Below are 27,191 nucleotides of genomic sequence, written 5' to 3'. Positions count from 1 at the left end.
AACATGAACACGACTGGGGCCCCCAAATGACAGATCTGGGGGATTAGTGGGGAGAGGGGCAAGAGCCTGATTAGATGGGTTTTAAAGGAGAATGGGGGAGAGAGACTGCAGACAGCCTGGAGAAACAACCCTTGGAGGACTTTTGCTGTAAAGGGAAGGGGAAAATGAGGCAGCCGTAGCTGGAGGGGGCAGACAGGTCATAAGAGGGTTTTGTTGTTGTTGTTTTTCTCTCTGCTTTTAGTTTTAGGATAGGAGAAGTAACAGCGTGTGAATTGACAGGAATGATTGGGGAGCGGGGAGAGAGGGCAGAATCACTGGATCAGTGTTGGCTTGAAGGGTGGGATCTTGTGGACAAGTGGAGGGGGCTTCCGGGCCAGCTGGGCCAGTTCAGCCTGGTCCCCAGAGGGAAGGGGAGGTTGGGCACCATCTCAGGAGGTGGACGGATGGGTGGTGGAAGCTGGTGGGAATTTTCTTCTGAGTCGTTCATTCAGCGGCACATACTAAGAGGCAGACTGTTCCCGGGGCTGGGATAGAGTGTTTGCATTTTCTCAGTGGCCTGGGCACTGGTCATCAGCTGAGTGAGAGGACGGGCGAGGAGGAAGTGAAGACAACACAGCAAGTGTGCAGTGGGCCAGGAGGAGAGTGAGAGGGGAAAGGACAGAGCGGCGAAGGTAGAAGACCGGGTGACGCAGGCAAACCGTTTAGCACGGGTCACACTGTGAGGGGGTACGGTAGCATCAGGCAGGCCCGAGTTCAAACACCGATACTGCCCCTTCTCAGTTGCTTGACGTTGAGTTACTTAACCGCTCTGAGCCTCGTTTTTCTCATCTGTTAAATAGGGGAAATGGGATTATAAACCCATAGAACAGGCGGCAGGGAGGCACGGCGAGCGCGCCATACCTGCTGGCCCGCGGCTTGGTGATGGTCCAGCCCCGGGCGCCGGGAGCGGGGAAGATGCGCGGGACCCCTCAGGGGCGGGGCGGGGCGGTGCTGACCACGCCCCGGGCCTGAGGGGCGGTGCTCCCGCCTGCCGGGCTCGGGGCACTACCCTCCCACCGCCTCGCTGACCTCCTGCCGGCCCGCCCGGCCCGCTGGGCCCAGTTGGCCGCCTCCCGGAGCCGCGGGAGCCGGAGGTATGAGGGGCTCTGCGGAGGGTGCAGCTGGGCGGGCTCCGGGACGCTGACCTGGGGGCTCCCCGCGCACCGGTGGGGAGGAGCGCTCCGAGAAGGAAGGGGAAGGGACAGGGGCTGCGGAGGGGTGGGGAGGGCTCGGCCGCCGCCCGCCCGGGCCACCTGTCCCGGAGGGACCCTTGTGTGCGCACCGACTGGGCGCCCTGGTCCCCCGGCCGCCGCCTCCACCCCAGCTGCGCCGCAAGTTGAGCGCGGCGGCTGGGCCAGGAGCCCGGCCCGCGGAGGGAGGGCGCACCCCCCCCCCGGGAGCCCTCCGGGCAGCGCCGCCCGGGCCGGGGTCCCGCGGGGGCGAGAAGCCCGGGTCCGAGTGCGGGCTCCGCCGGCCCGCGCTGCGTCCTTGGGCGAGTCGCGCCGCTCTGTCTGGGGGCACGGAATCGCCCCGGGAGGCCTCACCGCCCGCTGCGCTCGCCCCTGGCCCGGGAGGGGGCGCCGCTGGGGAGAGGGGTGGGGAGCGGCCGGCTGGAGGGAGACCGCGGGGGAATGCGAGGCGTCCCCCCGGGCCTTTAGGGATGCTGAGGCTTTGGACGGCCGGCAAGGGGAGAGGGCTCTCCAGATGGAGGGACGGCCTGGGTCGGATCCGGGAAGCGGCGAAAGTCGGGCCTAAGCGCTCGCTCTCAAGGATCCGGATCCTTAGACCACTCCCTCTTTCGGGAGTGCTTCTCTCCCTCCCTCTCCTCCAGATGGGAAACCCTGAGTCCCGGCGGGAGCGGTGGTGTGCTTGGGAGAGGCTCTGGCTCGGAGGTGCAGTCGCAGAGGCCACGCCCCTTCGCGCTAGGGGAGTCCCCTGGTCTCAGTTTCCACATCTGACACCTGCGGGTAGAAGTTCCCACCTCCTCGTCAGACTCAGCTGAGCCTCTAGCTCTGAGAGGGTTAAAAGCCACCCCTCTCTCAGAAGGACACCCTTTTGGTCTCCCCCAAATGCTGAGTGATTGACTGCTCTGTGGAGGCCCCTTGGGGTCTCTGAAATCGATCTGTGCCCTCCTTCAACAAACACCCGGGAGCACCTGCTATGCTCCCGCTCTGGCGCTCCCCCCACCCCACCCGCCGCCTCCACTCCAGCTGTCCAAGGACTTCCCCTTTGTTACCTCCTCCCAATGAAGGAGGAGCCATCCTGCTCCGGGTGACAAAGCAGGGCCCAGCCTGGGGGGACTGTCCCCTCAGTGCCCACAGCCAGATCCCCTAGGGAAGTCCCCAGATCAGGCCCAAATAAAAACGGGAAAAAAAGAAAAGGAGGGTCGAGATGGAACCCTCTCAGTTGTTCATTTTCCTCCCAAACATGTTTCTAGTGCCTCTGGGGCCTGTCCCTCCTTGTCTGCTAGGGTCATGCGATAGATATCAGAGGACAAACACCGAGGTGGAAACTCTGTAAAATGTGTTTTGCTTCCCTGTACCCATCGAAGCCCTGTAGCTGCCTAGGCTAGTGGACTTGCTCCTGGTGTGTGCAAGGGTCCCAGGTCCCCAGTGTGTGCAGGGTTGGCAGAATCTTTCAAGGTGACTTACTTTGAACATCATAAAGTTGTGACTCACCACATTACCTAATCAGCCCCAGCCAGCAGCTCCCAAACCCACGCGGCCGTGGTGGTCCAGATCTTCAAGGACCCGGGGCAGCAGGGGATGCAGGTCCCCTCGGGTCTGAGTTGGTACCAGGGCAGAGTGAGACAAGGTGGCTGCCAGGTACATTTTTAACAAGACCAGAAGAAGGGGTGGATGAGAAAAGGGAAGCTTGACGTGTGAAAACGGCTCTTCCCCACCACAACTCCCCCACCCCGCAGCTGCTGCACCTCCAGGTGGGTAGAGGGGATGGCTCCACCTTTGACCTGGCTACCCAAGCTGTGCTCAGGCGGTGCTCTCTGGAAGGCACTTCCTTCCAGCCAGGTACCTCTTAGGTGTGCCCTCAACTCCCGTTGATTGATCTGCATTTCGTTGCCTAACCCCTTCTCTCCAAATTGGAAGCTCCTGGAGGGAGGAAGCTTGCCCGAAGCCCAGTGCCCAGCCTGACACATAGTAGGCATTCACTACATTTTGCTTGAATGAATTAACTGAAAGAAATAGGGAAAAAATTCCACATTCACATCACTTGGAGATAACTGTTGTTAAAAGTTGCCCCTTTTGCCAGACTTTTTAAAAAACACATTGGTACATATTTGAGTGTCTTGTTTATACAAACATTTTAAATTCCTCACCTTTCTCAAATTATTTTTTATATTTTTCAGTGCTTAGATATTGTTACATCTTATTTAGTTAATGGATCTCATTCGACATTTAGGTTTTGTTGGGGTTTTTTTTATATTTGGCTCTTTTAGATGTTACATTGAGTTCATACATAAATTTATACATTGCCAGATTTTTTTCTGGAAAGGGAATTACTTGGTAGTCACTGTATATGAACCTCTAGAATGGTTATACCTAGAACCAGCAGGCTCTCCAAAGGGAGTGTACCATTGCCTACTTGCTTGGGCTATGAGTGTGCATTTCTTGTTATTTCCTGGAAATGAAATTACTGGGTCAAGGAGCATGAACGTCTAGGGTCTTTGTGTGTTTCTTAATCGTTTGTTTGAGTTCATCAATGAGATATTTGCGCCTTGTCTGGTCTCTGCGGCAAAGATCTTCTCCCAGGTTATCATTCGGCTTCTATTTTTGCTGCTGATGGTGTGTGTATTTGAGCAGCACGTTTTACTTTTTATTTTACTTTATCTGTGTGTGTGCTTTTCAGTAAGGTAGACTTGGCTGCACTTATAAACTAATGGGAAAGAGCCAGAAGAGGGAGTGGCTGCAGCCCCTGGAGAAGGAGGGGCAGGTCGGTAGAATGAGGTCCCAGAGGATGCAGGAGGTGGGAGGGGTCTGGAACTGGTCCAGAGGGATCTTCTGAGCTGATGAGGACAGGAGGTGTGAGGGAGGGGGCTGGGAGGACATCTTATGAATCGTCTTTGATCTTCCTAGAGAAGGAGGTAAAAAAAGCATCAGTGGAGAGAGGGTTCTGCACCCAAGGTCCCCAGCTCCCTGTTGCTGTTTGCCCGCCTCATCCCCTTGAGTCCTCCCTGCTTCCCTGGGAGGTAGCAGGTGTTATCACCCCCACTGACAAACTCCAGAGGGAGGGGAAGTGCCTTGCTTAGGGTCAGTCAGCTGATGAATGGCAGGGCTGGGTTCAAAGAAGGCTCTCCCTGCACTAACCACATGCCCTTGAGAATCGATTTCCTCTCCGAGCCTCCATCTCTAGTAGATATCGGGAAGCGGTACCCATCTTACTCTGTCTGGTACTTGGTGAGTGAGCGTCCCTTCCTCCCCTGTCTACCTCTGTTTGTCTCTTCTCTCTGGAAAGACCCCAGTGAGTCCAGGAGCTTCCAGCTCCACAGGGCTGGCCACAGGACTAGGAGGGCCCCTTCCCCTTCCCTTCCTTGTGGGTGCCTGCACAGTCTCCCCTGTGCCCATGCTCTCACCCAGCAGGAACCAAGTCCAGCAGGAGCACACAGCCTTCTGGATGTCACACCTGTGCAAAGTCTGAGTTGCTGGGTGAACGTGAGAAAATGGGAAAAGAGATCTTTACATTCTGTGAGCAGGCTTGATTTGAAAGAACAGAAGCCATTGTCCCAGATACAGATACGGAGCCCAGAGAGGCACCCCTCCCCTCCCAGTTGTCTGAAGTCTTCAATTGCTTCTCCCCACGGGCCTCCAAGGCAACCACCTGAGTTGAGGGCAGGCTTCCATGAACTGAGCCCCCTCTAGGTGCCAGACACTTTGTTACCTGATCTTTTTTAAACCCTCTCGGCCATCCTGTGCTGTCAGCCCCATTTTACAGATGAGGGAACTGAGACTCAGACTCAAGCGCCTCTTCTTTACCACAGTGAGATCTGAGCCCCTGGCCGTGGTGCAGCCCCAGGTGAACTTGGCTCCTTTCACCTGGCAGAGGGTGTTTGAATCCCAGCTGTGCCTCATTTCCAACTCAAACTGTAGTTGATAATAAGAGGACCTGCCTCGCGCAGCTATTGGGAGGATTAAACGAGTTACTCAAGGAAAACCGCTTTGACCATTGGCTGTGCGTGGTAAGCCCTCAGGAAATACACACTCTTGTTGTTATTAAACCACACGGCTCCATGCCCGACAGGGAGCTTTAAATAAATGTAACTCAGCCACGCCCATCCCTTCCTGCAGTGAGAGGACAGCAAGGCAAGCACGCCCTGACACCGGAGAGAACTTGGACTTTTTAAAACCCTTCCGGAGACAAGTGAATGATCTGTATCTAAAACCTTAAATGACATTTCCTTTGACCCAAGCAGCTCATTTCTAGGAACCAGTCCTATAGAAGTAATTAAGGATGTGTTCAAATATGTAAGTGCTAAGAAACTCCCCACAGTGTTGTCTAGAAAAGCAAAAAGATAGAAGCCACATTTCCAGTAGTCAAAGTAGTCAAGATGGGATACAGATGATGAGATACAATGTAGCCCTGGAACGTTAGGGCATGGAGCTGTGTTTACTGACATAATGGGAAGGCATAGCATATATTTCCAAACAGTTTTATTCAGGTAGAATTTACATACCATTGCATGCGTACAGTTCGATGAGTTTTAAGAAGTGGGTCTGGTTATGTAACTACCACCACCATCTAGTTTTAGAAGACAGGGGCCCCGCATATTTTTAAGTGAAAAATAAAACAAGGTGTAAAACGGTGGGTGTAATAGGATCACTTTTTGTGCGTCTCCTGTCCACAGCTCTGTGTAAACACTGCTCTGTGTGAGTGGAGGCGTCAGAAAAGGACTAGAAAGGGTATTACCAAAATGCTGACATGTCATGTGCCCTCACCTCAAGTCTTCAAGATAAAGAGCAAAGCAGGAGGTGTCACTGCAGGGTGGTGACTGGACCTCCCCCGCACCTCCACCATGTGTGCGTGTGCACATGCGCACACACACACACACACACACACGCACGCACGCACGCACGCACACACACACACACACACACACTCTCTAGAAAGACTGGGAGCCCCACCGGCTGTGATCCCACCGTCGGCGAAGTGTCTGTGCATGCGTGCTGTGGAAATACAGAGGCAATACCCAAAGGTATGAAGAGAACCGGGACAGCAATTGTGGTGGATTCTTGGCAATTGGCCCTCATCTTACGTATGATGGGGTTAGGAGGTTGCCGGGTAGGGGAAGGTGGAGGGACATTTTGGGAAGAGGGAAGAGCATGTTTCAGAAACTTGGAATTCCCAGGTTGAGCAATAGAGAGGAGTTGGTTTTCCTTTCAAGGTTTTACCATCATTTTCAAAGGCATTGAGGGTATCAGGATGGCTCTCCTGTATCCCTCACCACTCAATCAGTCATCATGCATTTATGGTGCGTCTGCTATGCGCCAGGCCCTCCCTAATTTAATGTCATTTATAGTCTTCGGCAGGGTGGGCCGCTTCTGGCTCATTGCCGACTTTCCTCTGATCCCAGTAAACTCCAAGGCCAAATTCACCCTGGCCCCTCCCCAGAGGACGTACCCGTGGGCGCTGAAGGTCTGCTGGTGGTCTAGGCTGTGGGTGAAGCACAGGGTTTGCGGTGAGTGCTGCTTACACACATGCTCCTTTGGAAGGTAGCCACGAGCTCCTACTGTGTGCTGGTGTGTGCAGCACTGGGGACCCAGCCCACGGGCCACAGTGAGAGCTGTGCCAAAATCCAGGTAGCTTCCTGGAGGTGGCGGCTCTACTCACCTAGGTCAGGAGAGACCGAGGAAGGAAGGCCTGAGACTGGGGAGCAGACACTCCTGGGTGGGTGCAAATCCTGCCTCCCACCTTTACTAGCCGGGTAGCCCCTTTCCTCTGCACCTTAGTTTTGTCGTTTGTAAAAGGGGCCACTGTGGTGGACATGAAAACACAGGACGAGCGGTGCTTGGTAGGGTGCCTGACAAGCGGCGTGTTCTTGGCAGGTGGCAAACTTCCTACCTCTTATGCTCCGGAAGTTCCTGGGCAGGGGAGCTTGGAGGGACATTTTGGGAAGAGGAAAGAGCATGTTGCAGAAGGCTGGAATTCCCAGAGCCTGATGGTTTGAGCAAAATGGCAGATGTCAGCTTGGCTGGTCTGGAGGTCGTGGGCCTGGAGAGGGGCAGCGCTGAGGGGAAGTGCCCGCAAGGCCTCAGCATTGTGGGGTCTGTAGACCTTCTCGGGGCTGAGGCAGGAAGCCAGGGAGGAGGCTGGGGTAGTGGGTCCCCCGACAGAGACAGAGAGACGGGGAGAGCTGAGCTGGGCTGTGGCCGCGGCGCTGACAGGGCAGGGAGAGGCCTGGGGGAAATCTGTTCAGAGAAGCTCTCCCCCTCCTTTCCTGTCTACAGCTCCCTCTCCCCTGGATTATCTCAATAGCCCCATAACTGCTTTCTTGTTGCTGTATGTCCCCTGGGGTTTAGTCTTAAAAAGCAGCCAGATCTTAAAGATTTCTTTAAGACATAAGTCACACTAAGGAATTCCCTGGCGGTCCAGTGGTTAGGACTCCACGCTCTCACTGCTGAGGGCCTGGGTTCAATCCCTGGTCAGGGAGCTAGGATCCCACAAGCCGCAGGGTGCCGCCAAAAAAAAAAAAAAAAGACATGAGTCACACTATAACCCTTTCCTCCTCAAAATCTCCCAATGGCAGCCCCTCCCAATCAGCTGTCAAGTCCTCCCAGTGACCCTCAAGGCCCCCCCATGGCCCAGTGTCCCCTTGTCCTTCTGGCCTCCTCTCCTGGTGCCCTCATCCTCCCACCCTGCTACTCTGGCAGCACCTCCGGCACACATGCCTCGGGGCCTTTGCACTCACTGATTTTCCTCCCTGGACACGCTTTCCCCAGATATCCATACAGCGTGTGCCTCGCTTCCTTCTGGTCTCTGCACAAATGTCAGCTTTTCAGAGAGGCCATCCCTAACCATTCTGCATAAAGTGGCACCCCAGCCCCCAGTCCTCCCAGCCCAGTTTCCCTGAGAGCAAATGTGTGGGTGTCCAGATTCATGGTGACTTATAGCTCCCGGAACTGAGCAGAAAGTGACTCCATCCTGCTCATGAGAAGCTGGCCCCAGGCAGCCTGGCCTTCAGCCCAGGCTTCACTGCAGAGCTGCAGTGACCCTGGGAGGGAGGGATGGCCTCGGGGAAGAGAGGAGGTCCGAGACTTGGAGGCAGGCATACCTGAGGCAAACCCTACTCCCCCTCCCCCGTATACTAGCCATGCTGAGCTGGGAAGGTCACCTTTTCTCTCCTGGGACAGGTGAGTACTCAGGTACTTCAATATTAAGGGACACAGCCTCTGACCTTATTTTGTACCCTCAGATGGAGAGGCAGAACGTACCAATTACACTTTCCAACAGTTGTAATCTGCACCCGCTCATGGTTTACAGTTTGCAGATGCCACTCCCCTAGGTTGGTTACCTCATTTGATCCTGGCTTTCTGGGCAGTTTAGGGATCATTTACTCATTCTTTCAAAAAATATGTATTAAGCACCTATTATGTGCTAGGGTCTGTGCTGGCCATGTGGGACCAGACTAATGAGTAGAAGTGGCCTTGGTCCCTGCCCTCTGGGAGCAGACATTGTTTTTCATGGTATTGGTGTCACTGAGTATTTAATCAGTCCCTTCAAGAAAGACCTTGGGTTGTTTCTAAGCGTTTGCAGTTGCAAACAAACCTGTGACCAATACAAATATCACTTATCTGTAGGATAAATTCACAGACTGGGATGGCGTGGTGAAAGGGTATGTGTATGTGTAATTTTGTTTTTTAAATTTTATTTATTTTTGGCTGTGTTGGGTCTTCGTTGCTGCACGCGGGCTTTCTCTAGTTGCAGCGAGCAGGGGCTACTCTTTGTTGTGGTGTGTGGGCTTCTCATTGCGGTGGCTTCTCTTGTTGCGGAGCATGGGCTCTAGGCGCGTGGGCTTCAGTAGTTGCAGCATGCGGGCTCTAGAGCGCAGGCTCAGTAGTTGTGGCACACGGGCTTAGTTGCTCCGCGGCATGTGGGATCTTCCCGGACCAGGGCTCAAACCCATGTCCCCTGCATTGGCAGGCAGATTCTTAACCACTGCGCCACCAGGGAAGTCCCACGTGTATGTGTAATTTTGATAGATGTTGTTCACTTGCCCTCCGCCCCTGAGGCAGGGCCATTTGGCTTGCCTACCAGCACTGTGCGGGGGGGCCTGTTTCCTCACAGCCTTGCCAGAAAAACGTGTTGTCAAAGGTTTGGATTCATGCACATCTGACAGGTGAGAGATGCTGGGTGTTCTGACTTGCATTTCTCTTACTTACAAAAAGCTCCCCCGTCTTGCTTACCTGTTTAAGCATCATTTTGTGTGTGTGTGTGTGTTTGTGTGTGTGTGTGAACTGTCCTTGGCCCATTTTCTTTTGGATTGTTGGGTTTTTTTCTCCTTGATTTGTAGGATCTCTTTATAACTTAGAAAAATTAGACTTCTGGGATCTGAGGGACACAAAAGTCATTCCCAAGTTGTCACTTGTATTTTTGACTTTCTTGGTATTTGGCGAAAGATTGTGGGAAGTTTTTTTTTTTTTTTTCGAGTCAAGTTTATTCTTTTTTTTTTTTATGGCTTCTGGATTTCACACATAATTAAGAAAACCTTTCCAATTCTAAGGTTATAAAGGAATTCACCCATGTTTTGTTCGAAACATTTATTTTATTTTATTTTTTTTAAATTTATTTTTTATATATTTTTTTGGCTGTGTTGGGTCTTCGTTTCTTTGCGAGGGCTTCCTCTAGCTGCAGCAAGCCGGGGCCACTCTTCATCGCGGTGTGCGGGCCTCTCACTATCGCGACCTCTCTTGTTGCGGAGCACAGGCTCCAGACGCGCAGGCTCAGTAGTTGTGGCTCACGGGCCCAGTTGCTCCGCGGCATGTGGGATCCTCCCAGACCAGGGCTCGAACCCGTGTCCCCTGCATTGGCAGGCAGATTCTCAACCACTGCGTCACCAGGGAAGCCCCTCGAAACATTTATTATTTTATATTTGGGGTTTATCCTAGGGCACATTCTGAGGTATGAATTCATCTGGTTCTTTTTCCCTAGTGGCTTCTCTGCTTGCCCAACACCTGTATTAAGAGATCCATTTTTGCTTTACTGTTTGGAAACACTGCCTTTACTGGATATGCAAGTACCATATTATTGGGATGGCCAAAATTTCACTCGGGGTTTTCTGTAACATCTTATGGAAAATCTGAACGAACTTTTTGGCCAATCCAATATTTCTGTGATTTCTTTTGTTTCATTGCCCTGTCTGTTCATATGCTAAGACAAGGTTGTTTTAATTATTGGTACTTTGTGTTTTAATATCTCTCCTAAAAGACCAGTCCTTCCTCATGTGTTCCTCCTCCTCAGAGTTTTCCTGTAGGTCTTGCTTGTTTATTTTTCTAGATGAACTTTAGAATCAATTTGTTGAATTGCAGAATCGCGTGCAATTTATAAATTGGCTTAGAGAAAATCGACATTTTTATGAAGCTGAATCTTCTATCCAAAAACATAGTGCAACTTTCCACTTGTTCAACTTTATTTTGTGTTGTCAGCAGCTTTAAAATTTTGCTCACGTAAATTTTGAACATCTTTTGTTAAGTTTAATCCTAAGTATTGTGGTGGCTGTAGGTGGGAGTCTTTTCTTTCATGATATCTTCTGCTTCTGTCTGCTTGTGTGTGTGTGTGTGTGTGTCTCCTACCACCTTACAGTATTCTTTTATTAGTAGTAGTTTTTCAATAGTTTCTCTTGACTTTTCCAGGTATACAGCAGTATCATATGAAAATAATAACTGTTTCAACTTTTTCTTTTCAGGTTTGTTTTTTGTTTTTTTTCCTATTCAGTTTTTATAGCTCTAATTTCTTTCTCTTGTCAGATTGCTTTGATGAAAACCTCCAGTGCCCGTGAGGTGCTGGGCACCTTTGTTTTTCTCCTGTCTTCAGCAGGAGTTCCCTCATGTATGAAACTGAGTACTCATACTCCCCTATGAAGCTGGCTCTTAGCTTTGATGGTGATATATATAATTTTGTTAAGGAAGTATCCATTGATTCCTAATTTATCCAGAAAGAGTGTTGGAAATCTTATCAAATTTTTTTAGCATTTCTGGGGAAGACAGTATGTTTTTTCTCCCTAGATCTATGGAATAGGATGAATTATATTGATGATATCCTAATATTGAACCACCCTTGCATTCCAAGAATAAACCCCACTTGGTTTGGTTTTGTTTTTATAAATTTATTTATTTTATTTATTTTTGGCTGTGTTGGGTCTTCGTTGCTGTGCACTGGCTTTCTCTAGTTGCGGCGAGCGTGGGCTACTCTTCGTTGTAGTGTGCGGGCTTCTCATTGCAGTGGCTTCTCTTGTTTCAGAGCACGGGCTCTAGGCACATGGGCTTTGGTAGTTGCAGCACGTGGGCTCAGTAGCGGTGGCTTGCGGGCTCTAGAGCGCAGGCTCAGTAGTTGTGGCACACAGGCTTAGTTGCTCCACGGAATGTGGGATCTTCCCAGACCAGGGCTCGAACCCATGTTCCCTGCACTGGCAGGCGGATTCTTAACCACTGCACCACCAGGGAAGCCCCCGCACTTGGTTTTGATGTTTCATTCTTTTGATGTGCTGCTGAATTCTATTTGCTTGTCTTAGGATTTTTACAATAATATTCGTAAGCAATATCGGTCAGTAGGGTATCTTGTGCAATCTTTGTGAGGTTTTGGTGTCTATGTTATACTTAAAAAATTTTTTTAAGTGTTCCTTCATATATTTTGCTATTTAACACTTTTAAAAGCATTGGAATTTTCTGTTATTTAAGTTTGTAAAATTCCTCTCTAAAAATGTCTTGCCCTGTTGCTTTTGTTTCTTAATGATCTTGTATAATTCTGTTTCTTATGTGAAAGTTGGCCTGTCTGTTCCAGGAACAGGCTTGATTTATTACATTTGTCTAGAAATTATTTTTTTCCAGTTTTAAATTTTATTTGCAAAGTACTATCTTACGATTTAAAAAAAAGTTTTCCTCTGCTTCTTTGGTTATTTTCCCATTTGGCATGTCTTGGTTTGCATTGGGTGCTCTCTCCTCATCCCCTTCACTTTCTGTTTTCCTTAATTAGGTTAATGGTGATTTATATATTTTATTGAATTTTTTCCAAAGAGCCAGTTTTTGGCCCTATTTCTTAGTCCTACTGCTTATCTGCTTCCTAACTTTTTCTACTGTAATCTTTCTTTCCTTATTCTTTCTGTTTATTTTGTGGTTCTTTTTCTAACATTTTTAGCCTGGTGCTTTCTTTCTTTCTTTTAAACTGTCCTGTTTTACTTGTCACATGTATTGGAGGCTGTAAATATTCTTTTTTTAAAAAAATTATTTATTTATTTATTTATTTATTTTTGGCTGTGTTGGGTCTTCGTTTCTGTGCGAGGGCTTTCTCTAGTTGGGGCAAGCGGGGGCCACTCTTCATTGCGGTGCGCGGGCCTCTCACTGTCGCGGCCTGTCGTGTTGCGGAGCACAGGCTCCAGACGCGCAGGCTCAGTAGCTGTGGCTCACGGGCCTAGTTGCTCTGCGGCATGTGGGATCTTCCCAGACCAGGGCTCGAACCCGTGTCCCCTGCATTGGCAGGCAGATTCTCAACCACTGCGCCACCAGGGAAGCCCTGTAAATATTCTTTTGATTATTTCTGCAGCTGTATTGTATAGATTCAGATTCATGATATTTTGATTATGGTTGTTTTCTAGAAATCCTGTAAGTTCAGTTTGTATTTTCCCTTTTGACTCAAGAATTGTCCAAGAGAGGTTTTTTTTCTTAAATTTCCTGACTTTTAAATTAATTTCTAGTCATACTGCCTTGTGATTATAAAATGTCTGCATTTTTTATGTTTATGGGTGTTGCTGAGGTTTTCAATTTTCACAAATGTTCCATCAGCTCTTGAAAAGAAAGTGAATTGAGAGTTTGATACAGAGTAGTACCTTCTGATTATTTTGTAGGTCTTCTGAATTCTTATTTGTGTTTCTTGGGCTGAGAGAGGTGAATTAAAGTCTGTTATTAGTGTGTTTCAATCTAATTATTCTGATATCCCTGTAGTTTCTTCTTCCTGAAAATTGCTGCAGTGTTTTTGGTGCATTGTGAATTATACCACTTAGCATTATAAATGACCCTTCTTTGTCTCATTCGGTGATGTTTGGCTTTAACTCCCATTGTCAGATACTAAGATTATGGCCCCAGCTTTGTTTTTGTTTGTATGTGTCTTTAAACCTTTGCTCATTCTTTTACTTTTAACCTTCTAAATCACGTTTTTTGATGTTTGTCTCTCAAGTACAGGATAGAGTTTGGTTTTGCTTGAGATCTAAACTAAAAATCTTTTTCTTTGTAAAGATAAGTGAGTTAAATCTATTTATATTTATTGATATGACCGATGTCTGTTATCTTTTCTCTCGTGCTGTGTGCATATGTATGTATGTGTCTTTGTGCATGTGGGACGGCTATATTCTTTATTCTTTGACTGTGTGGTCTGTTTTCTTTGATTTAAAAAAAAATAGCCTGGGCTTCCCCGGTGGTGCAGTGGCTGAGAATCCGCCTGCCAACGCAGGGGACACGGGTTCGATCCCTGGTCCGGGAAGATCCCACATGCCGCGGAGCAACTAAGCTCGTGTGCCACAACTACTGAGCCTGTGCTCTAGAGCCTGTGAGCCACAACTACTGAGCCCGTGTGCAGCAACTACTGAAGCCCACGCGCCTAGAGCCCGTGCTCCACAATGAGAGAAGCTACTGCAATGAGAAGCCCGCGCACCGCAACGAAGAATAGCCCCCGCTCGCCGCAACTAGAGAAAGCCCGCGCGCAGCAACGAAGACCCAACACAGCCAAAAATAAATAAATAAATAAATAAAATAAATTAAAAAAAAAAATAGTCTGATATTTAGGAAAGCTTGTATTTTTGTTCTAGTGGCTACATTTATATTTATCCTTTATACAATACTCTTAGGGACTTCCCTGGTGGTCCAGTGGTTAAGAATCCGCCTTCCAATGAAGGGGACGTGGGTTCAATCCATGGTCAGGGATCCCACATGCCGCGGGGCAACTAAGCCCGTGAGCCGCAACTACGGAGCCTGCACACCACAACTAGAGAGCCCACGTGCCACAACTACGGAGCTCACATGCTCTGGAGCCCACGTGCCACAACTAGAGAGAAGCCCGCGTGTTGCAAAGAGCCTGCCTGCCGGAACAAAAGATCCCACATGCCGCAACTAAGACCCGATACAGCCAAGAGATAAATAAATGGAAAAAAAAACCTCTTAGTTCCTTCTTTCTTTAGATAGTATCTATTATTTGTCTTCTATGAACAACATTAAATTTAACTTGTTTCTTCATCCTCTCCTTTCTCTTGTCACTACCGTGTTTCAGCTGATACTGTATTGAGTGAGTAAGGCATATATTGTTTCCATCCCAGTGCCTCTGGAAGCTCTCAGTCAGGTGGTGTTCATGATAGTTGCCACTTCCTGCACATGCAGTGACATGACAACCTGAAGAGGTGTCCACAGCTCAGAAGAAAATTCTGGAGACAAGAGTGAAGCACTCTTTTAAGAGGTGCTGTGTCACCCACACTTGATGGTAAGTGTGAGCCAAAGATTAATATATGGTTGTCCCTTGGTATCCAAGCAGGGAATTGGTTCTAGGACCCCCACAGCTACCAAAATCCTCAGATGCTCAAGTCCATTGTGTAAACTGGACTTGATGGTACCATGTAGGAAAACACAGACATCAGTGACACTGAGTTGAAGTCATTCAGAAGATTCAGGTTTTACGTGTGGTGAAGTGTCAGGAACACCCTACTAAATTTATTTCACTTATTTTCCTTCTTATGTGTGCACAGGTGTGATAGGTGATTTAAAAATCTGACTAAGGGACTTCCCTGGTGGTCCAGTGGTTAAGACTCTGCCCTTCCAATGCAGGGATGCAGGGGGTGAGGGTTTGATCCCTGGTCGGGGAACTAGGATCCCACATGCTGTGTGGTGCAGCCAAAAAAGAAAAAAATAAACGCTAAGAAATCTGACTAAAACATTCTTGCAAAAGAAAAATTCTACATAATAAGAAAGCAAAGTAACATTGCTTAGTTGGCAGCATTTTAATTTCTTAGTGTTATATGACATAATGATGTATCTTATTAGATGCAATAAAATTGGGTAGTATTATCCTTCTTACTATCACCTTTGTACTTTAAATATGCTTAAACTTTTACTACTTTAGCTTTTACCCCTAGCAGTTAAAGATAGGGCAACCACTGAGCTTGTTCTACTTTCTACCTTCTTTCTGCCTGCCCTACCAATTTTTTTAGTTGTATCATTTTTACATGGCCTGACTAGATAACATTGTCATTCCATTATGTCATCCTTATTCCTACCATCTCTTTTTTGGAGGCAGGTGGGGGAGCGGGGAGCTGAAGTTAAATATATTCAGTCCTGTTACTAAAGTTATTCCAATCACCATTTGGTTGGCTGTGCTTATTCCTCAGTTTTCCTCATAATACATTATTGCCTAAGTCCTTATATTTTGAAACTATTAGTGTGTAACCTTTATTTTATTTTACTATTTGTTTAACATCTTTATTGGAGTATAATTGCTTTACAATGTTCTGTTAGTTTCTGCTGTATAACAAAGTGAATCAGCTATATATGCATACATATATCCCCGTATTCCCTCCCTCTTGCGTCTCCCTTCCACCCTTTTTATCCCACCCCTCTAGGTGGTCACAAAGCACCAAGCTGATCTCCCTGTGCTATGCAGCTGCTTCCCACTAGCTATTTTTTTTACCTTTGGTAGTGTATATATTTCAATGTTACTCCCTTACTTCATCCCAGCTTGCCCTTCTCCCTCCCCGTGTCCTCAAGTCCATTCTCTACGTCTGTGTCTTTATTCCTGTCCTGCCCCTAGGTTCTTCAGAACCATTTTTTTTTTTAGATTCCATATATATGTGTTAGCGTATGGTATTTGTTTTTCTCTTTCTGACTTACTTCACTCTGTATGACAGACTCTAGGTCCATCCACCTCACTATAAATAACTCAATTTTGTTTCTTTTTATGGCTGAGTAATATTCCATTGTATATACGTGCCACATCTTTATCCATTCATCTGTCGATGGACACTTAGGTTGCTTCCATGTCCTGGCTATTGTAAATAGTACTGCAATGAACATTGTGGTATATGACTCTTTTTGAATTATGGTTTTCTCAGGGTATACGCCCAGTAGTGGGATTACTAGGTCATATGGTAGTTCTATTTTTAGTTTTTTAAGGAACGTCCATACTGTTCTCCATAGTGGCTGTTGGTTGCGCCGGGTCTTAGTTGCAGCAGGTGGGTTCCTTAGTTGCGGCTCGCTGGCTCCTTAGTTGTGGCATGTGAACTCTTAGTTGAGGCATGCATGTGAGATCTAGTTCCCTGACCAGGGATGGAACCCGGCCCCCCTGCATTGGGAGCGTGGAGTCTTAACCACTGCACCACCAGGGAAGTCCATCTAACCTTTGTGTTAAAGAACAGCTTGGCTGTACCCTCAGCCCTCCGTATCTGTGGGTTCCACATTCACAGAGTCAACCAACTGTGGGTAGAAAATATTAAAAGGAAAAGAAATTCTAGGACATTCTAAAAAAGCAAAACTTGAATTTGCTGCACACATGCAACTATTTATGTAGCATGTCTATCAGTTCTCACCTATCATCCTCATATCTTTTTTTAAATTTTTATTTGCTTATTTATTTTTTTGGGCTGCGTTGGGTCTTCGTTGCTGTGCGCAGGCTTTCTCTAGCTGCAGCGAGCGGGGGCTACTCTTCGTTGCGGTGCGTGGGCTTCTCATTGAGGTGGCTTCTCTTGTTGTGGAGCGCGGGCTGTAGGCGCGTGAGCTTCAGTAGTTGGGGCACGAGGGCTCAGTAATTGTGGCGCATGGGCTTAGTTGCTCCGTGGCATGTGGGATCTTCCAGGACCAGGGCTTGAACCCGTGTCCCCTGCATTGGCAGGCGGATTCTCAACCACTGCGCCACCAGGGAAGTCCCCATCCTCATATCTTGCCATCACTCTTTCTGTCCATTTCTTCTCCAGTTCTTATATTTCTGCTTTCTGGTCTTTCTTCAAGCTGGAATTACTCTTTCTCAAGGTTTTTATTTTGACTGTTTTAAATTCATGCTGCAATTTTGGATTAGAATTTTTGTTTTGTGGCAATATTTTTATAGTGAATCTTCTTTATACATGAGGGAACATCAGTGTTCCTTTCCCTCTTCACTCACGTAGCATATTTGTATGGATGTCGTGTTTATGCCTTTAACAATTTTTTTTTCTATTTGAATTAGTTGAATTTTCCTGGACCAGCAACTAACAGGAGGTTTTGGTGGAAATTGGGAGAGAGGCCAGGATTGTTCTCTAGATTTCTCTGCTGAAAGACTCCCTCCTCTGTTTTTTTTTATATATATATAAATTTATTTATTTATTTATTTTTGGCTGTGTTGGGTCTTCGTTTCTATGCGAGGGCTTTCTATAGTTGCAGTGAGCGGGGGCCACTCTTCATCGCGGTGCGCGGGCCTCTCACTATCGCGGCCTCTCTTGTTGCGGAGCACAGGCTCCAGACGCGCAGGCTCAGTAGCCGTGGCTCACGGGCTTAGTTGCTCCGCGGCATGTGGGATCTTCCCAGACCAGGGCTCAAACCCGTGTCCCCTGCACCGGCAGGCAGATTCTCAACCACTGCGCCACCAGGGAAGCCCCCTCCTCTGTTTTTACATGAATGGATTGTTCCTTTAAAATATGGCCTTTGTCTGCATCCACTCTTCCGCTGCCTCTCAGAACCCAACCCGATTCAAGAGGCTACTGCCGGGAACTTCCCTGGCGGTCCAGTGGTTAAGACTCTGTACTTCCACTGCAGGGGGCACGGGTTTGATCCCTGATCTGGGAACTAAGATGCCACATGCAGCATGGTATGGCCAAAAAAAATAATAAAATAAAAAAATAAAATAAAACTGCCATTATTTTAAAAAATGAGGCCACTGCCTCTAATCTTGAACCCCCCTGGTTCATTAAGCCCCCAGCTCCTGTCTTATTCATCTCCCTTTTGTTTATTTATTTATTTATCTACTTATTTGGCTGAGCCGGGTCTTAGTTGCAGCACACGGGATCCTTAGCTGAGGCATGTGGGATCTAGTTCCCTGACCAGGGATCGAACCCGGGCCCCCTGCATTGGGAGCTCGGATTCTTAGCCACTGGGCCACCAGGGAAGTTCCCATCTTCCTTTTAGAAGTGGTGATTTCTGCAATCTTGCACTACTGGGCGCCCCCTGCACCCCATTCTTTCCCTCCCCCCGCCCCCCGCTCACTGCTGTATCTGCTGGCCTCAGGTGCTTTGTGCCACACTTACATGTAACTTGGAGTTTAGGGGGTTTTCCTGCTCCTGATTTCCCTAATGTTGTAGCTTGTGTTTTATTTTTTCTTTGCCCTGTTGCTCTGTCTGACATCAGTAGAAGAGGAAAGATTCAGAACTAAGAATCTGCCTTATTCCTATTGGAAAAAGAGGTCTCCGCCTCTCTAATTTTTCTGTTTGTAATATCCCCCAAAGAGCAAGCCATTGCCTGCTTGATTTCTGGCTTTGGAATACCTTACAGGCTTTGGAGGGGGAACATTTTATAACCTCTGCTCTGAAAACAGCCACTTTTACAAGGATCACTGACGTCTAGTAACTGTCACTGTTAATTCTTGAGCAGAAATCATTTATTTATGCCCTGAAAGAGCGGGGGTAGACAGGACAGCAGACCCTTCAAGTAGGGTTTGGAAGCTCTAAGTATTGATTTTTCACACCCAGGAGGGTCTGAGTTCTAAGACCGAAGAGCCCACCCCACTCAGTTTTGTGGATGAAAAGGATATGGGGCAGGCACAGGCCCAAGGTCACATAGCCAATTAGTGGCAGAACAGAAGCTGTCAGGAGGGACCTGGGTTTGAATTCTATGCTCCATTTCCTGGCCTGGTGACCTTCCCCTGGATACCTCAGTGTATAGCCTCGGGTTATCAAAATGTTAACTTATCAAGGAAGTTGATCAGCACATGCCCTGTGTCCCCACAGTTAGAATGTTTGGTTAGCTTTGTTCTCCAGAAAGGGGAAGTGATTTGCCTAAGGTCACACAGCAAATTCAGCAGGGTTGGGCAGACCTGGAAGCTGGCTCCAGCCCCAGTGCCACTAGCTATGGCCCCCTGGACAAGTCACCTAAATTTTCTGAAAGTTAAACAGGGGAGCGGGGGCTGGGATTAGCTGGAATAATAGCTGCACCCCTCACTGGTGGTCAGGCTGAACTGAGAAACACACTGACCCCAGCTAAAGCCGGGCCAGGGCCTCCTGACCCCATGAGATGCTTCCTCATCAAGCAGAAGGATGCAGCAGACTCCCCTGTCTTCTCTGTCACCCACTGCGTCCCCCCTGGGTCCCCAGCCCCAAACCTCCCAGTACATAATTAATCCTGGTTTCTTCTGCTTGGCATGGGGCACAGGTGCCAGCTGGGGCCTTCGTGTCCCTCCCTCGGGGAGCAGCTTATTTGGGGCGAGGGGAGAAGCAGCTGCCCCTCCAGGTCCTTTCGGTCCTGTCAACCTGGTCTCTGGCCCCTGTCTCTCTCTGTGTCTTTCCATTGCAACCCTGCCCCCGATGTGGTGTCGTGGGATCAGGGACCAAAAAAAGGCATCCCAGGGTTGGCTGAGAGGGAGAGAGATGGAGGGAGAGACGGACAGACAGACAGACAGACAGACCTGGAGGGGCAGCAGGGAGAGGAAGAGAGAGACCAGGGACAGAAAGCAGGAAGAGAGGAAGAGACGGAGTGGGGTTAGGGCATTGATTGATTGCTGATTGAATGACTGATTGGAGAAATCTTCAGAAGGTGTGATCATTTGCTTTGATGCTCTCCTTTCCTCTCAGGTTGTGGTCCGCCCTGCATTTCAGAGGACAGGGTCCCATCAGCTGCTATCTCCTCAGTCCTGTGGGTCTCCAGGAAGAGAAAGACCCTCTGGCAGTGCCTCCTCTGCCCTTCCTATGCATATCTGCCCACAGGCTTTGGTTTCCAAACCGCACCCCGCCCCGCAACCAACAGCAGAGCCAGCAAGGTCCAAGTGCAGGTAGAAATGCACGCAGTACCTAGGGCAGTCACTGCGCTCCCCTTCCACGGGTGAGGAAACTGAGGCCCCTGGCATTAAGTGACCTGTCCCAGAAGAAGAGGACTGGCAGTTGCCTGCATCCCCTGAGGCCACATCCAGAGCTGGTTCCCAGCCCCCAGGGCCCGTGGGAGGGAAACAATGGAGAATTCACAACCCTGATATCTAGTCGCATGTGTGCTGGTGTGAGAGCTGAGTTCTGGTCCTGCCTCGGCTGTGATTCTGTGTGGGTTTGAGCATATCTGAGCCTCAATTTCACCCCCTCTAGCATGAGAGGTTGGGCAGGTTGTCTCTAGTTTGGGATAGTTCGTGGCTCCTAAACCTGGTAAGTGCCAGAGGGCTTCTGTCTTGTGTTCGCTTGGTCCTGTGCATGTCCTCTCCCGGTGAGCATGTCACCAGCATCCATGGCACCTTCTAAGCTCTGAAGGTAGAGGGTGGGGCCAGTCACTGTGGCTGGGGGAACACGACACAGGCAGTAGGCAGACCTGAATCACGGGGCCACCCCAGAGTTGGGAGTGGAATCTGTGGGGCAGGGGTGGTTCCCCAAAGGAAATTGGGGTGCTGTTATCAGAAGTGGGAATGAGGCGGTCCAGTGGTTAAGACTTTGCCTTCCAATGCAGGCAGTGCGGGTTCGATCCCTGGTCGGGGAGCTAAGATCCCACATGCCTCCCGGCCAAAAAACCAAAACATAAAACAGAAGCAATATTGTAACAAATTCAGTAAAGACTTTAAAAATGGTCCACATCAAAAAAAAAAAAAGAAACTTAAAAAAAAGAAAAAAAAGAAGTGGGACTGGATGCTGGGCGAGCAAAACCAGCAGACAGCCACCCCATCTCCCCTGGGAACCCCAGCTACACGTGGCTTATAACCCTTTTCTCCTGCCCTGGGCTGGACACAGGAGCCCAGCGAGGGTCAGGGGTGGAGCGCCCCTGCTGTGGGGCAGAGGTGGGTGCAGGCCATGAAGGGGTGATGAGTGCCCAGTACGGGAGCCTTTTCTAGGCGCCTGAGCCTGGCCCCCGAGGCCAGTGCTCCCAAAGTGGGGTCCACAGAGCTGGTGCCGAGGGCCAGGTCAACAGGGCTCTCTCTGGTCAGACCTTTAGCCCTCTGTCTCCACCAGCCACGCCCTTACTTCCAACCTGAGATGGATCACAGGGGATCTTGATGACAGGGAGCCACAGAAGGACTTAGAGCAGAGACGTGACCACAGTTCTGTGCTAACTGGGAATATCTCCCCAGTGCAGGGCTAGAAGTGGTGGGCAGGGAGACAGGAGGTGGCAGGAACATGCCAGGCTCGACTGACAAAGGCCGGGACTTGGGCTGCAGCTGGGAGGCCCATCTAGGGGACCGGGAGGATGCTTTGGGCCTGAGGTCACACGGGTATTGGGCTGCGGCCAACTTAGCCCCGTACACAGTTTCTATTCCCGGGTCTTGGGCTCCAGCACCAAATACGGTGCTACTGGTGTCTGTCCCCCTCAACCACGGCCGGCCAGGGCTCCCGCCTCCCTGACGGGCTCCTACTCCCCACACACCGTGGCAGCGCCAGGTCACTCCAGCGCTGCGGGCCCCCAGGCAACCACGGCCTCGCTCCATCTGCCTGTCTGTGTGGTTCATAGTGGATTAAAAATACTCAGGACCGAAATAGCCTCTCTCCCTGCAGGGGAAAACCAGGGCCAGGGGAACACAGGGTTCTCGGTTTACGTCATGGCTCTGCCACTCACGACCCTGGCTGGGGGATCCCAGGCAGCTCACCCTCCCTGTGACCCGCAGTTTCCTCACTCACATGCTCACTGGCTCATTTCATGACTCGCTGATTCGCTAACTCATTCATCTGTTCATTCATTAATTCACTGATCACTCGTAGCTCCGCTCACTCATTGGTTTGCTCCTTCATTCACTCACTTGGTCCACACGCTGAGACACTCACTCACTCACTCAATATTTATTTACTACATACCAAGACCCAGGCACTATTCTGGAGGCTAAACCAAACACACCAAACACAAAAAAAATACCTGTCCTCATAGGGTTATGTTCCAAATAAATAACCCAAACAAACAAGTACAAAAACGTATAGTATGTTAGCATAAGTACTAGGGAGAATAAACTAAAGGGGGAGGCTATGAAGTGGTGGGGGAGTTGGAGTCTTGGAGGGGCTGGGGAGGGCCCGTGGGAAGGTGATTCTTGAGTGAAGACCAAAGGGAGGTGAAGGAATGAGCCGTGTGAACACCTGCAGGAAGAGCGTTCCAAGCAGAGGGAACGGCAGGTGCGGAGGCCCTGGGACAACAGTGTGAGGGGATGGGTTTGAGAAAGAGCAAGGAGGCCAGGCGGTGATGGGGAGAGAAGGGGGTGTGTGAGGTCAGGGTATGGGGACACGCAGCCCCTCGTGGACTGGGCCTCCCCCATCACTCAGGGTCCGAGCAGAGAAGCAACCTGGCTGGACTTGTGTTTTTAAAGCGGTCCTCTGGCTGCTGAGTGAATCAGACAGCGAGTCCGTTTCCTGTGTGGCTACTGTGTCCCAGGCACTGAGCCGGGTCCTGGGGAGAGAGGTGTGCAGGCCCCCACGGCGCTCATGGAGGCCCATCTGGCTAATTCCCTTCTCATCAAGTGTCACCTCCCCCAGGAAGCCACCTTCTCCCGCTCTGCTGGCCCCTTTGCTCCATTCAGCCATCATCTAGTTTATCGTCCTTGTCTCTCTCCAAATGGTCTCCCCTTAGGCTGAGCGCTCCTCCAGGGCAGGGCTGTGCCTAACTCTTCTCTTCTCACAAGCATGTTCCCTAAGGGGCCGAGGGGCCCAGAGATTGGAGGAATCAGTGAACAAAGGAGCCGCAGGCCCAGCCTGCCCGGCCTCACTCTGTCTCTCGCCATCTTTTGCAGATGGATTTGCGGGCATGGAGAGCGTGTGGAAGGACCGAGTTCTTGTTGGCAGAGGAGGTTGGCTGCTGAGCCAGGGCGTGTCTCCAGGAGGCCTGCCAGGCTGCCTGGATCCCCACCTCGCCACCATGGGCCGGCCAGGCTGGTCAGTTTCCAGCCCATGCCGTGGTCACGGTTCCCTGCCTCAACCTTGGGGAGCAAGTCACGGGCTCCTGGCACCACCCTCAGGCCACAAGGCCCCTCTGTCCTGGGAGGGGTTGACTCCGGCCCCCCCTTGGCCCCCAGGCTACACCCAGTCCCGCACCGCTTTGCACCCAGGCTTCCTGGCCTTAAAGGGGAAACTATGCAGCTGTCCCCTGGGGTTACAGTAAATGGTGGCCAGGACTCTCTTAATAGTGAGCACTGTCCTGGTCAGTGTGTACCAAGTCCCCAAGTGCCAGGCATATTCATGGTTGCAAGCTCTGTGTGCCAGGCAGGATGGCGCAGTGGAGAGAACACAGACTTTGGAGCCAGGTGGCCTGGGTTCAAACCCCGCCCTGCCACTTGCTGGCCAGAGGAATCTGCATGAGTTACCGGACTCCCGTGCCTCAGTTTCCTCACCACAGGGTGGCTGCGAGTGTTTAATGAGTTAATATGTGTGAAATGCTGAGAAGGTTGCCTGACATGTGCGTGGAGGACAGTCAGTATTCACTGAATGAATGAATATAACCCTTGCTCCAGTATTACCGTCTTGCTGCTGGTTCAGGCAGACCTGGGGCCCCTCATGTCCCAGGCATTCACACAGTCCCACCGCAGGCCTCTCTTGTCCCTCCCAACCTCCTGCAAGGCACCCAAGAATGTTCCTGCTGCTGGCCAGCAGCAGCCTGGGCACCAGGAGAGAATGAGAGTCCAAGGGCAACAGTACTAGTCAAGTCACAGACTATATATAGCACAACCTCCCTGTCGCTTTCCCTCCAGGCAGGGGCTGGGGAAGCCAGGGGCCCAGGAGACCCCGTCATGTCTTGCCCAAGGGCTTCGGGACCCGGCCAGCATGCCCACGTGCATAGAGTCCGCCCATCCTGCTCCGGAGCGAGCTTGGCTGCCAGCACCCGGGCCCCCCAGAGCCCCAGGCCTCCTGCTAAAAGTCCCTGTGGCTACTGGCAGTTATTCCTCTTGGACCAGCTCCAGGCACGGCTGGTGGAACTGAATGGGACCGAGAGGTGCATGCATTGGGCCTCAGATCATAGATTACCAGCCTCGTGGTTCAAAGGGGACAGGCCTTGCCAGGCAGAGAGGCCAGACCCTGCCCTGGGCCCATGTTGGCCGCACGTCGTAGGTGGTGCTGGCCCAGCCCTTGGGGAGCTCACAGGTATGTCACAGAGTGAAAGGGACCCTGCTCAGGTCTCAGCCCATGGCCCGCTGTCCCCATTTTACAGATGAGGACGGAGACGGGGCTCTGACCACCCGGCAGGCCCGTGGGCTCTGGAAGCCAGAGTCGGCTGTGGCTGGTGTTTGTAGGAAGTGTCTTTCTTGGGTCAGGGGTGCCAGCAGCCTGCCCGAATGCGGTGCTCGTCTCTTACAGACCAGCCAGTTTCTGCTGGAGGCTCCTGATATCACCTGGGGAGATGACGTCCAGGCCCCCCGGCTGCCTGCTGCGGCTGCTCCGGGGTGCCCCGAGGCAGCGGGTCTGCACCCTGTTCATCATCGGCTTCAAGTTCACGTTTTTGGTCTCCGTCATGGTCTACTGGCACATTGTGGGAGAGCCCGGGGGCCAAGGGCAGTTCTCTAACCTGCCTGCTGACATACCCTGCCCGCGCTTGGTCCCCCACACACCGCCCTCCGGCACCCCACCTCCCGGCAACATCTTCTTCCTGGAGACCTCCGACCGGACGGACCCCAACTTCCTGTTCATGTGCTCAGTGGAGTCAGCAGCCAGGGCCCAGCCTGAGTCCCGGGTGGCGGTCCTGATGAAGGGGCTGTCCGGCGGGAACGCCTCCCTGCCCCGGCACCTGGGCCTCTCGCTTCTGGGCTGCTTCCCCAACGTCCAGATGCTCCCGCTGGACCTGCAGGAGCTGTTTCGGGACACGCCCCTGGCAGCCTGGTACGCGGCCCTGCAGCGGCGGTGGGAGCCCTACGTGCTGCCCGTGCTCTCCGATGCCTCCAGGATTGCACTCATGTGGAAGTTCGGAGGCATCTACCTGGACACGGACTTCATCGTCCTCAAGAGCCTGGGGAACCTGACCAACGCGCTGGGCACCCAGTCCCGCTATGTCCTCAACGGCGCCTTCCTGGCCTTCGAGCGCCACCACGAGTTCATGGCGCTGTGCATGCGCGACTTCGTGGCCCACTACAACGGCTGGATCTGGGGCCACCAGGGCCCGCAGCTGCTCACGCGGGTCTTCAAGAAGTGGTGCTCCATCCGCAGCCTGGGCGAGAGCCACACCTGCCGCGGCGTCACCACCCTGCCCTACGAGGCCTTCTACCCCATCCCCTGGCAGAACTGGAAGAAGTACTTCGAAGACGTCAGCCCCGAGGAGCTGTCCCGGCTGCTCAACGCCACCTACGCTGTCCACGTGTGGAACAAGAAGAGCCAGGGCACGCGCTTCAAGGCCACGTCCAGGGCACTGCTGGCCCAGCTCCACGCCCGCTACTGCCCCACGACGCACAAGGCCATGAAGCTTTACTTGTGAGGGGCCTGGCTGGCTCCCTCCGTGCCCCCGGCGTCCTGAAAGAAAGGGCTCGGCCACCCTTCCTGGGGAGACCTGAGCTGCTGCAGCCCGGGATCTGGGGCAGAGGCAGCAGGGAGGGCGGGGAACTGTCGGCCCAAGAGCTGCTACCGGAAGGCGTGCTGCGGGCCCCGGGACCTGCTCCCTTCAAGCTAGCGGGAGGCTGGTGGGCCTGGTCGCCCCTACCCCCTAGGCCAGTGCACTGTCACAGGGCAGAGGCGACCAGTGGTGGGGGAAGGGTGCCCAGCCAGAATCAGCTGGAGTGCACCGGGTAAGCATCCGGGGTCTTGTAGACAACAGGCAAGACTGGCAAGTATGAAAGCGTCTTCCAGGGCAGCGCGGGAAGCAGGCAGGATGGGGCTGAAGTGCCCACGAGGGGGGCATGGAGAAGCCCAAGGAAAGGTGGTAGGAAGGAGGGAGAGGAGGCCGCTTGTGGGGTAGCCAGAAAGCACACCCAGCTTCGTGAGCCCAAGGGGTGGGGTGCTTTTGGGGTTTGGGTTTCTTTTTTGGGGGGCCGAGGCCGGCAGAGCTGGCCTGGGGAGCTCTTTGGGGGAGGGCCTGCCTGCCCACCTCATCCTTCTTTCCAGAAATGTTGCAGGAGTGACACGTGCCAGCTGCCCACTCACGGGCAGGGGCCCTGGAGTTCTTGTGGCTCAGGAAAAGCATTTTAAAGGAAACACCCCTTACCCTACCCACAACAAACACAATAAAAGTGAGAATAATAAATACAGTATTTAGTGCTTTTTGCTTGATGATATACATTCATTCGCACTGTTGGCCTCACCCTGCAGCTGAGGAGGCAGCTGGGGCTGGCGGTGGTGGTGGTGGGGACGGTGAGGTCACGCAGCCTGCCTAGGTCAGGGGGGCCCGGGGGCCTGGCCCGCTGGGCAGGCTCACGGCCCCGGTGCCGGAGAGTGACTGCGGTGGGGAATGGGAGAAGCCTGCTTCCCACCTCCCTTTTCAAGGCTCACAGACAGCCTCAGTCAGGCCCCATGCCCGCCCCCACCCCATAATGAGCCCGAATCTGTTCTAAACTGAGCCAAATACGGAGCCCACCACCAGACTGGGGGCATGTACCTCCAAGCTTAGAGGAGGCCCAGGGAGGGTGGTGTGAGGCCTGTGGGATCTCTCCTGCCTCACCCTGGCTGTCTGGCAGAGAACCTAGGAGAGACAGAAGTACCGTGCCGGCAGCCGCAGGGATGGGCAGAGGAAAATCTGCTCCTTGCAGGGTGAGGCCCCAGCTGGTTTGTGTTGAGGACGGAAGCTGCCTGTGAGCTGGGCGTTCCGCCGGGCTGGAGAAGCCCTCCCTGTAGGAAGCTAGGATGGGCGATGCTG

At 51.4% G+C, this 27,191-nt stretch overlaps 1 protein-coding gene and 2 long non-coding RNA genes across 8 annotated transcripts in view; 1 reads left to right on the top strand and 2 right to left on the bottom strand.

Annotated features, from left to right (window-relative positions):
• The window catches only part of LOC309610184, a 281,821-nt gene that overhangs the window by 233,386 nt on the left and 21,244 nt on the right, over positions 1-27,191 (bottom strand). The window lies entirely within an intron of this gene.
• Positions 994-26,586, top strand: A4GALT (alpha 1,4-galactosyltransferase (P1PK blood group)). Of its 6 annotated transcripts, XM_082352666.1 has the most exons (6): positions 1,011-1,133; positions 8,462-8,551; positions 8,847-8,881; positions 14,567-14,727; positions 23,155-23,296; positions 24,713-26,586. In XM_082352666.1, the coding sequence occupies exon 6, from the start codon at positions 24,756-24,758 to the stop codon at positions 25,818-25,820; it is 1,065 nt and encodes a 354-aa protein (XP_082208792.1). In that variant the 5' UTR covers positions 1,011-1,133; positions 8,462-8,551; positions 8,847-8,881; positions 14,567-14,727; positions 23,155-23,296; positions 24,713-24,755; the 3' UTR covers positions 25,821-26,586. The 6 variants fall into 6 exon arrangements, with proteins under 6 accessions (XP_082208791.1, XP_082208795.1, XP_082208796.1 ...); XM_082352670.1 differs by lacking the exon at positions 23,155-23,296 and having other exon boundaries at positions 1,010-1,133; XM_082352667.1 differs by lacking the exons at positions 8,462-8,551; positions 8,847-8,881.
• Positions 10,954-14,617, bottom strand: LOC309610183. The gene is made up of 2 exons (XR_014233769.1): positions 14,528-14,617; positions 10,954-11,109 (listed from the first exon to the last, which is right to left on the bottom strand). It is a non-coding gene; the product is annotated as an uncharacterized lncRNA (long non-coding RNA).

Source organism: Balaenoptera borealis (assembly GCF_965194805.1).
Source record: "Balaenoptera borealis genome assembly, chromosome: 13".
NCBI classification, from domain to species: Eukaryota; Metazoa; Chordata; class Mammalia; order Artiodactyla; family Balaenopteridae; genus Balaenoptera; species Balaenoptera borealis.
Note: the sequence above shows the minus strand (reverse complement) of the source record. Positions and strands in the feature narration are given on the sequence as shown.

Excerpts from the sequence above, each read along its gene's own strand:
- A4GALT (XM_082352665.1), top strand. The coding sequence starts at position 24,756 with ATGACGTCCAGGCCCCCCGGCTGCCTGCTGCGGCTGCTCCGGGGTGCC.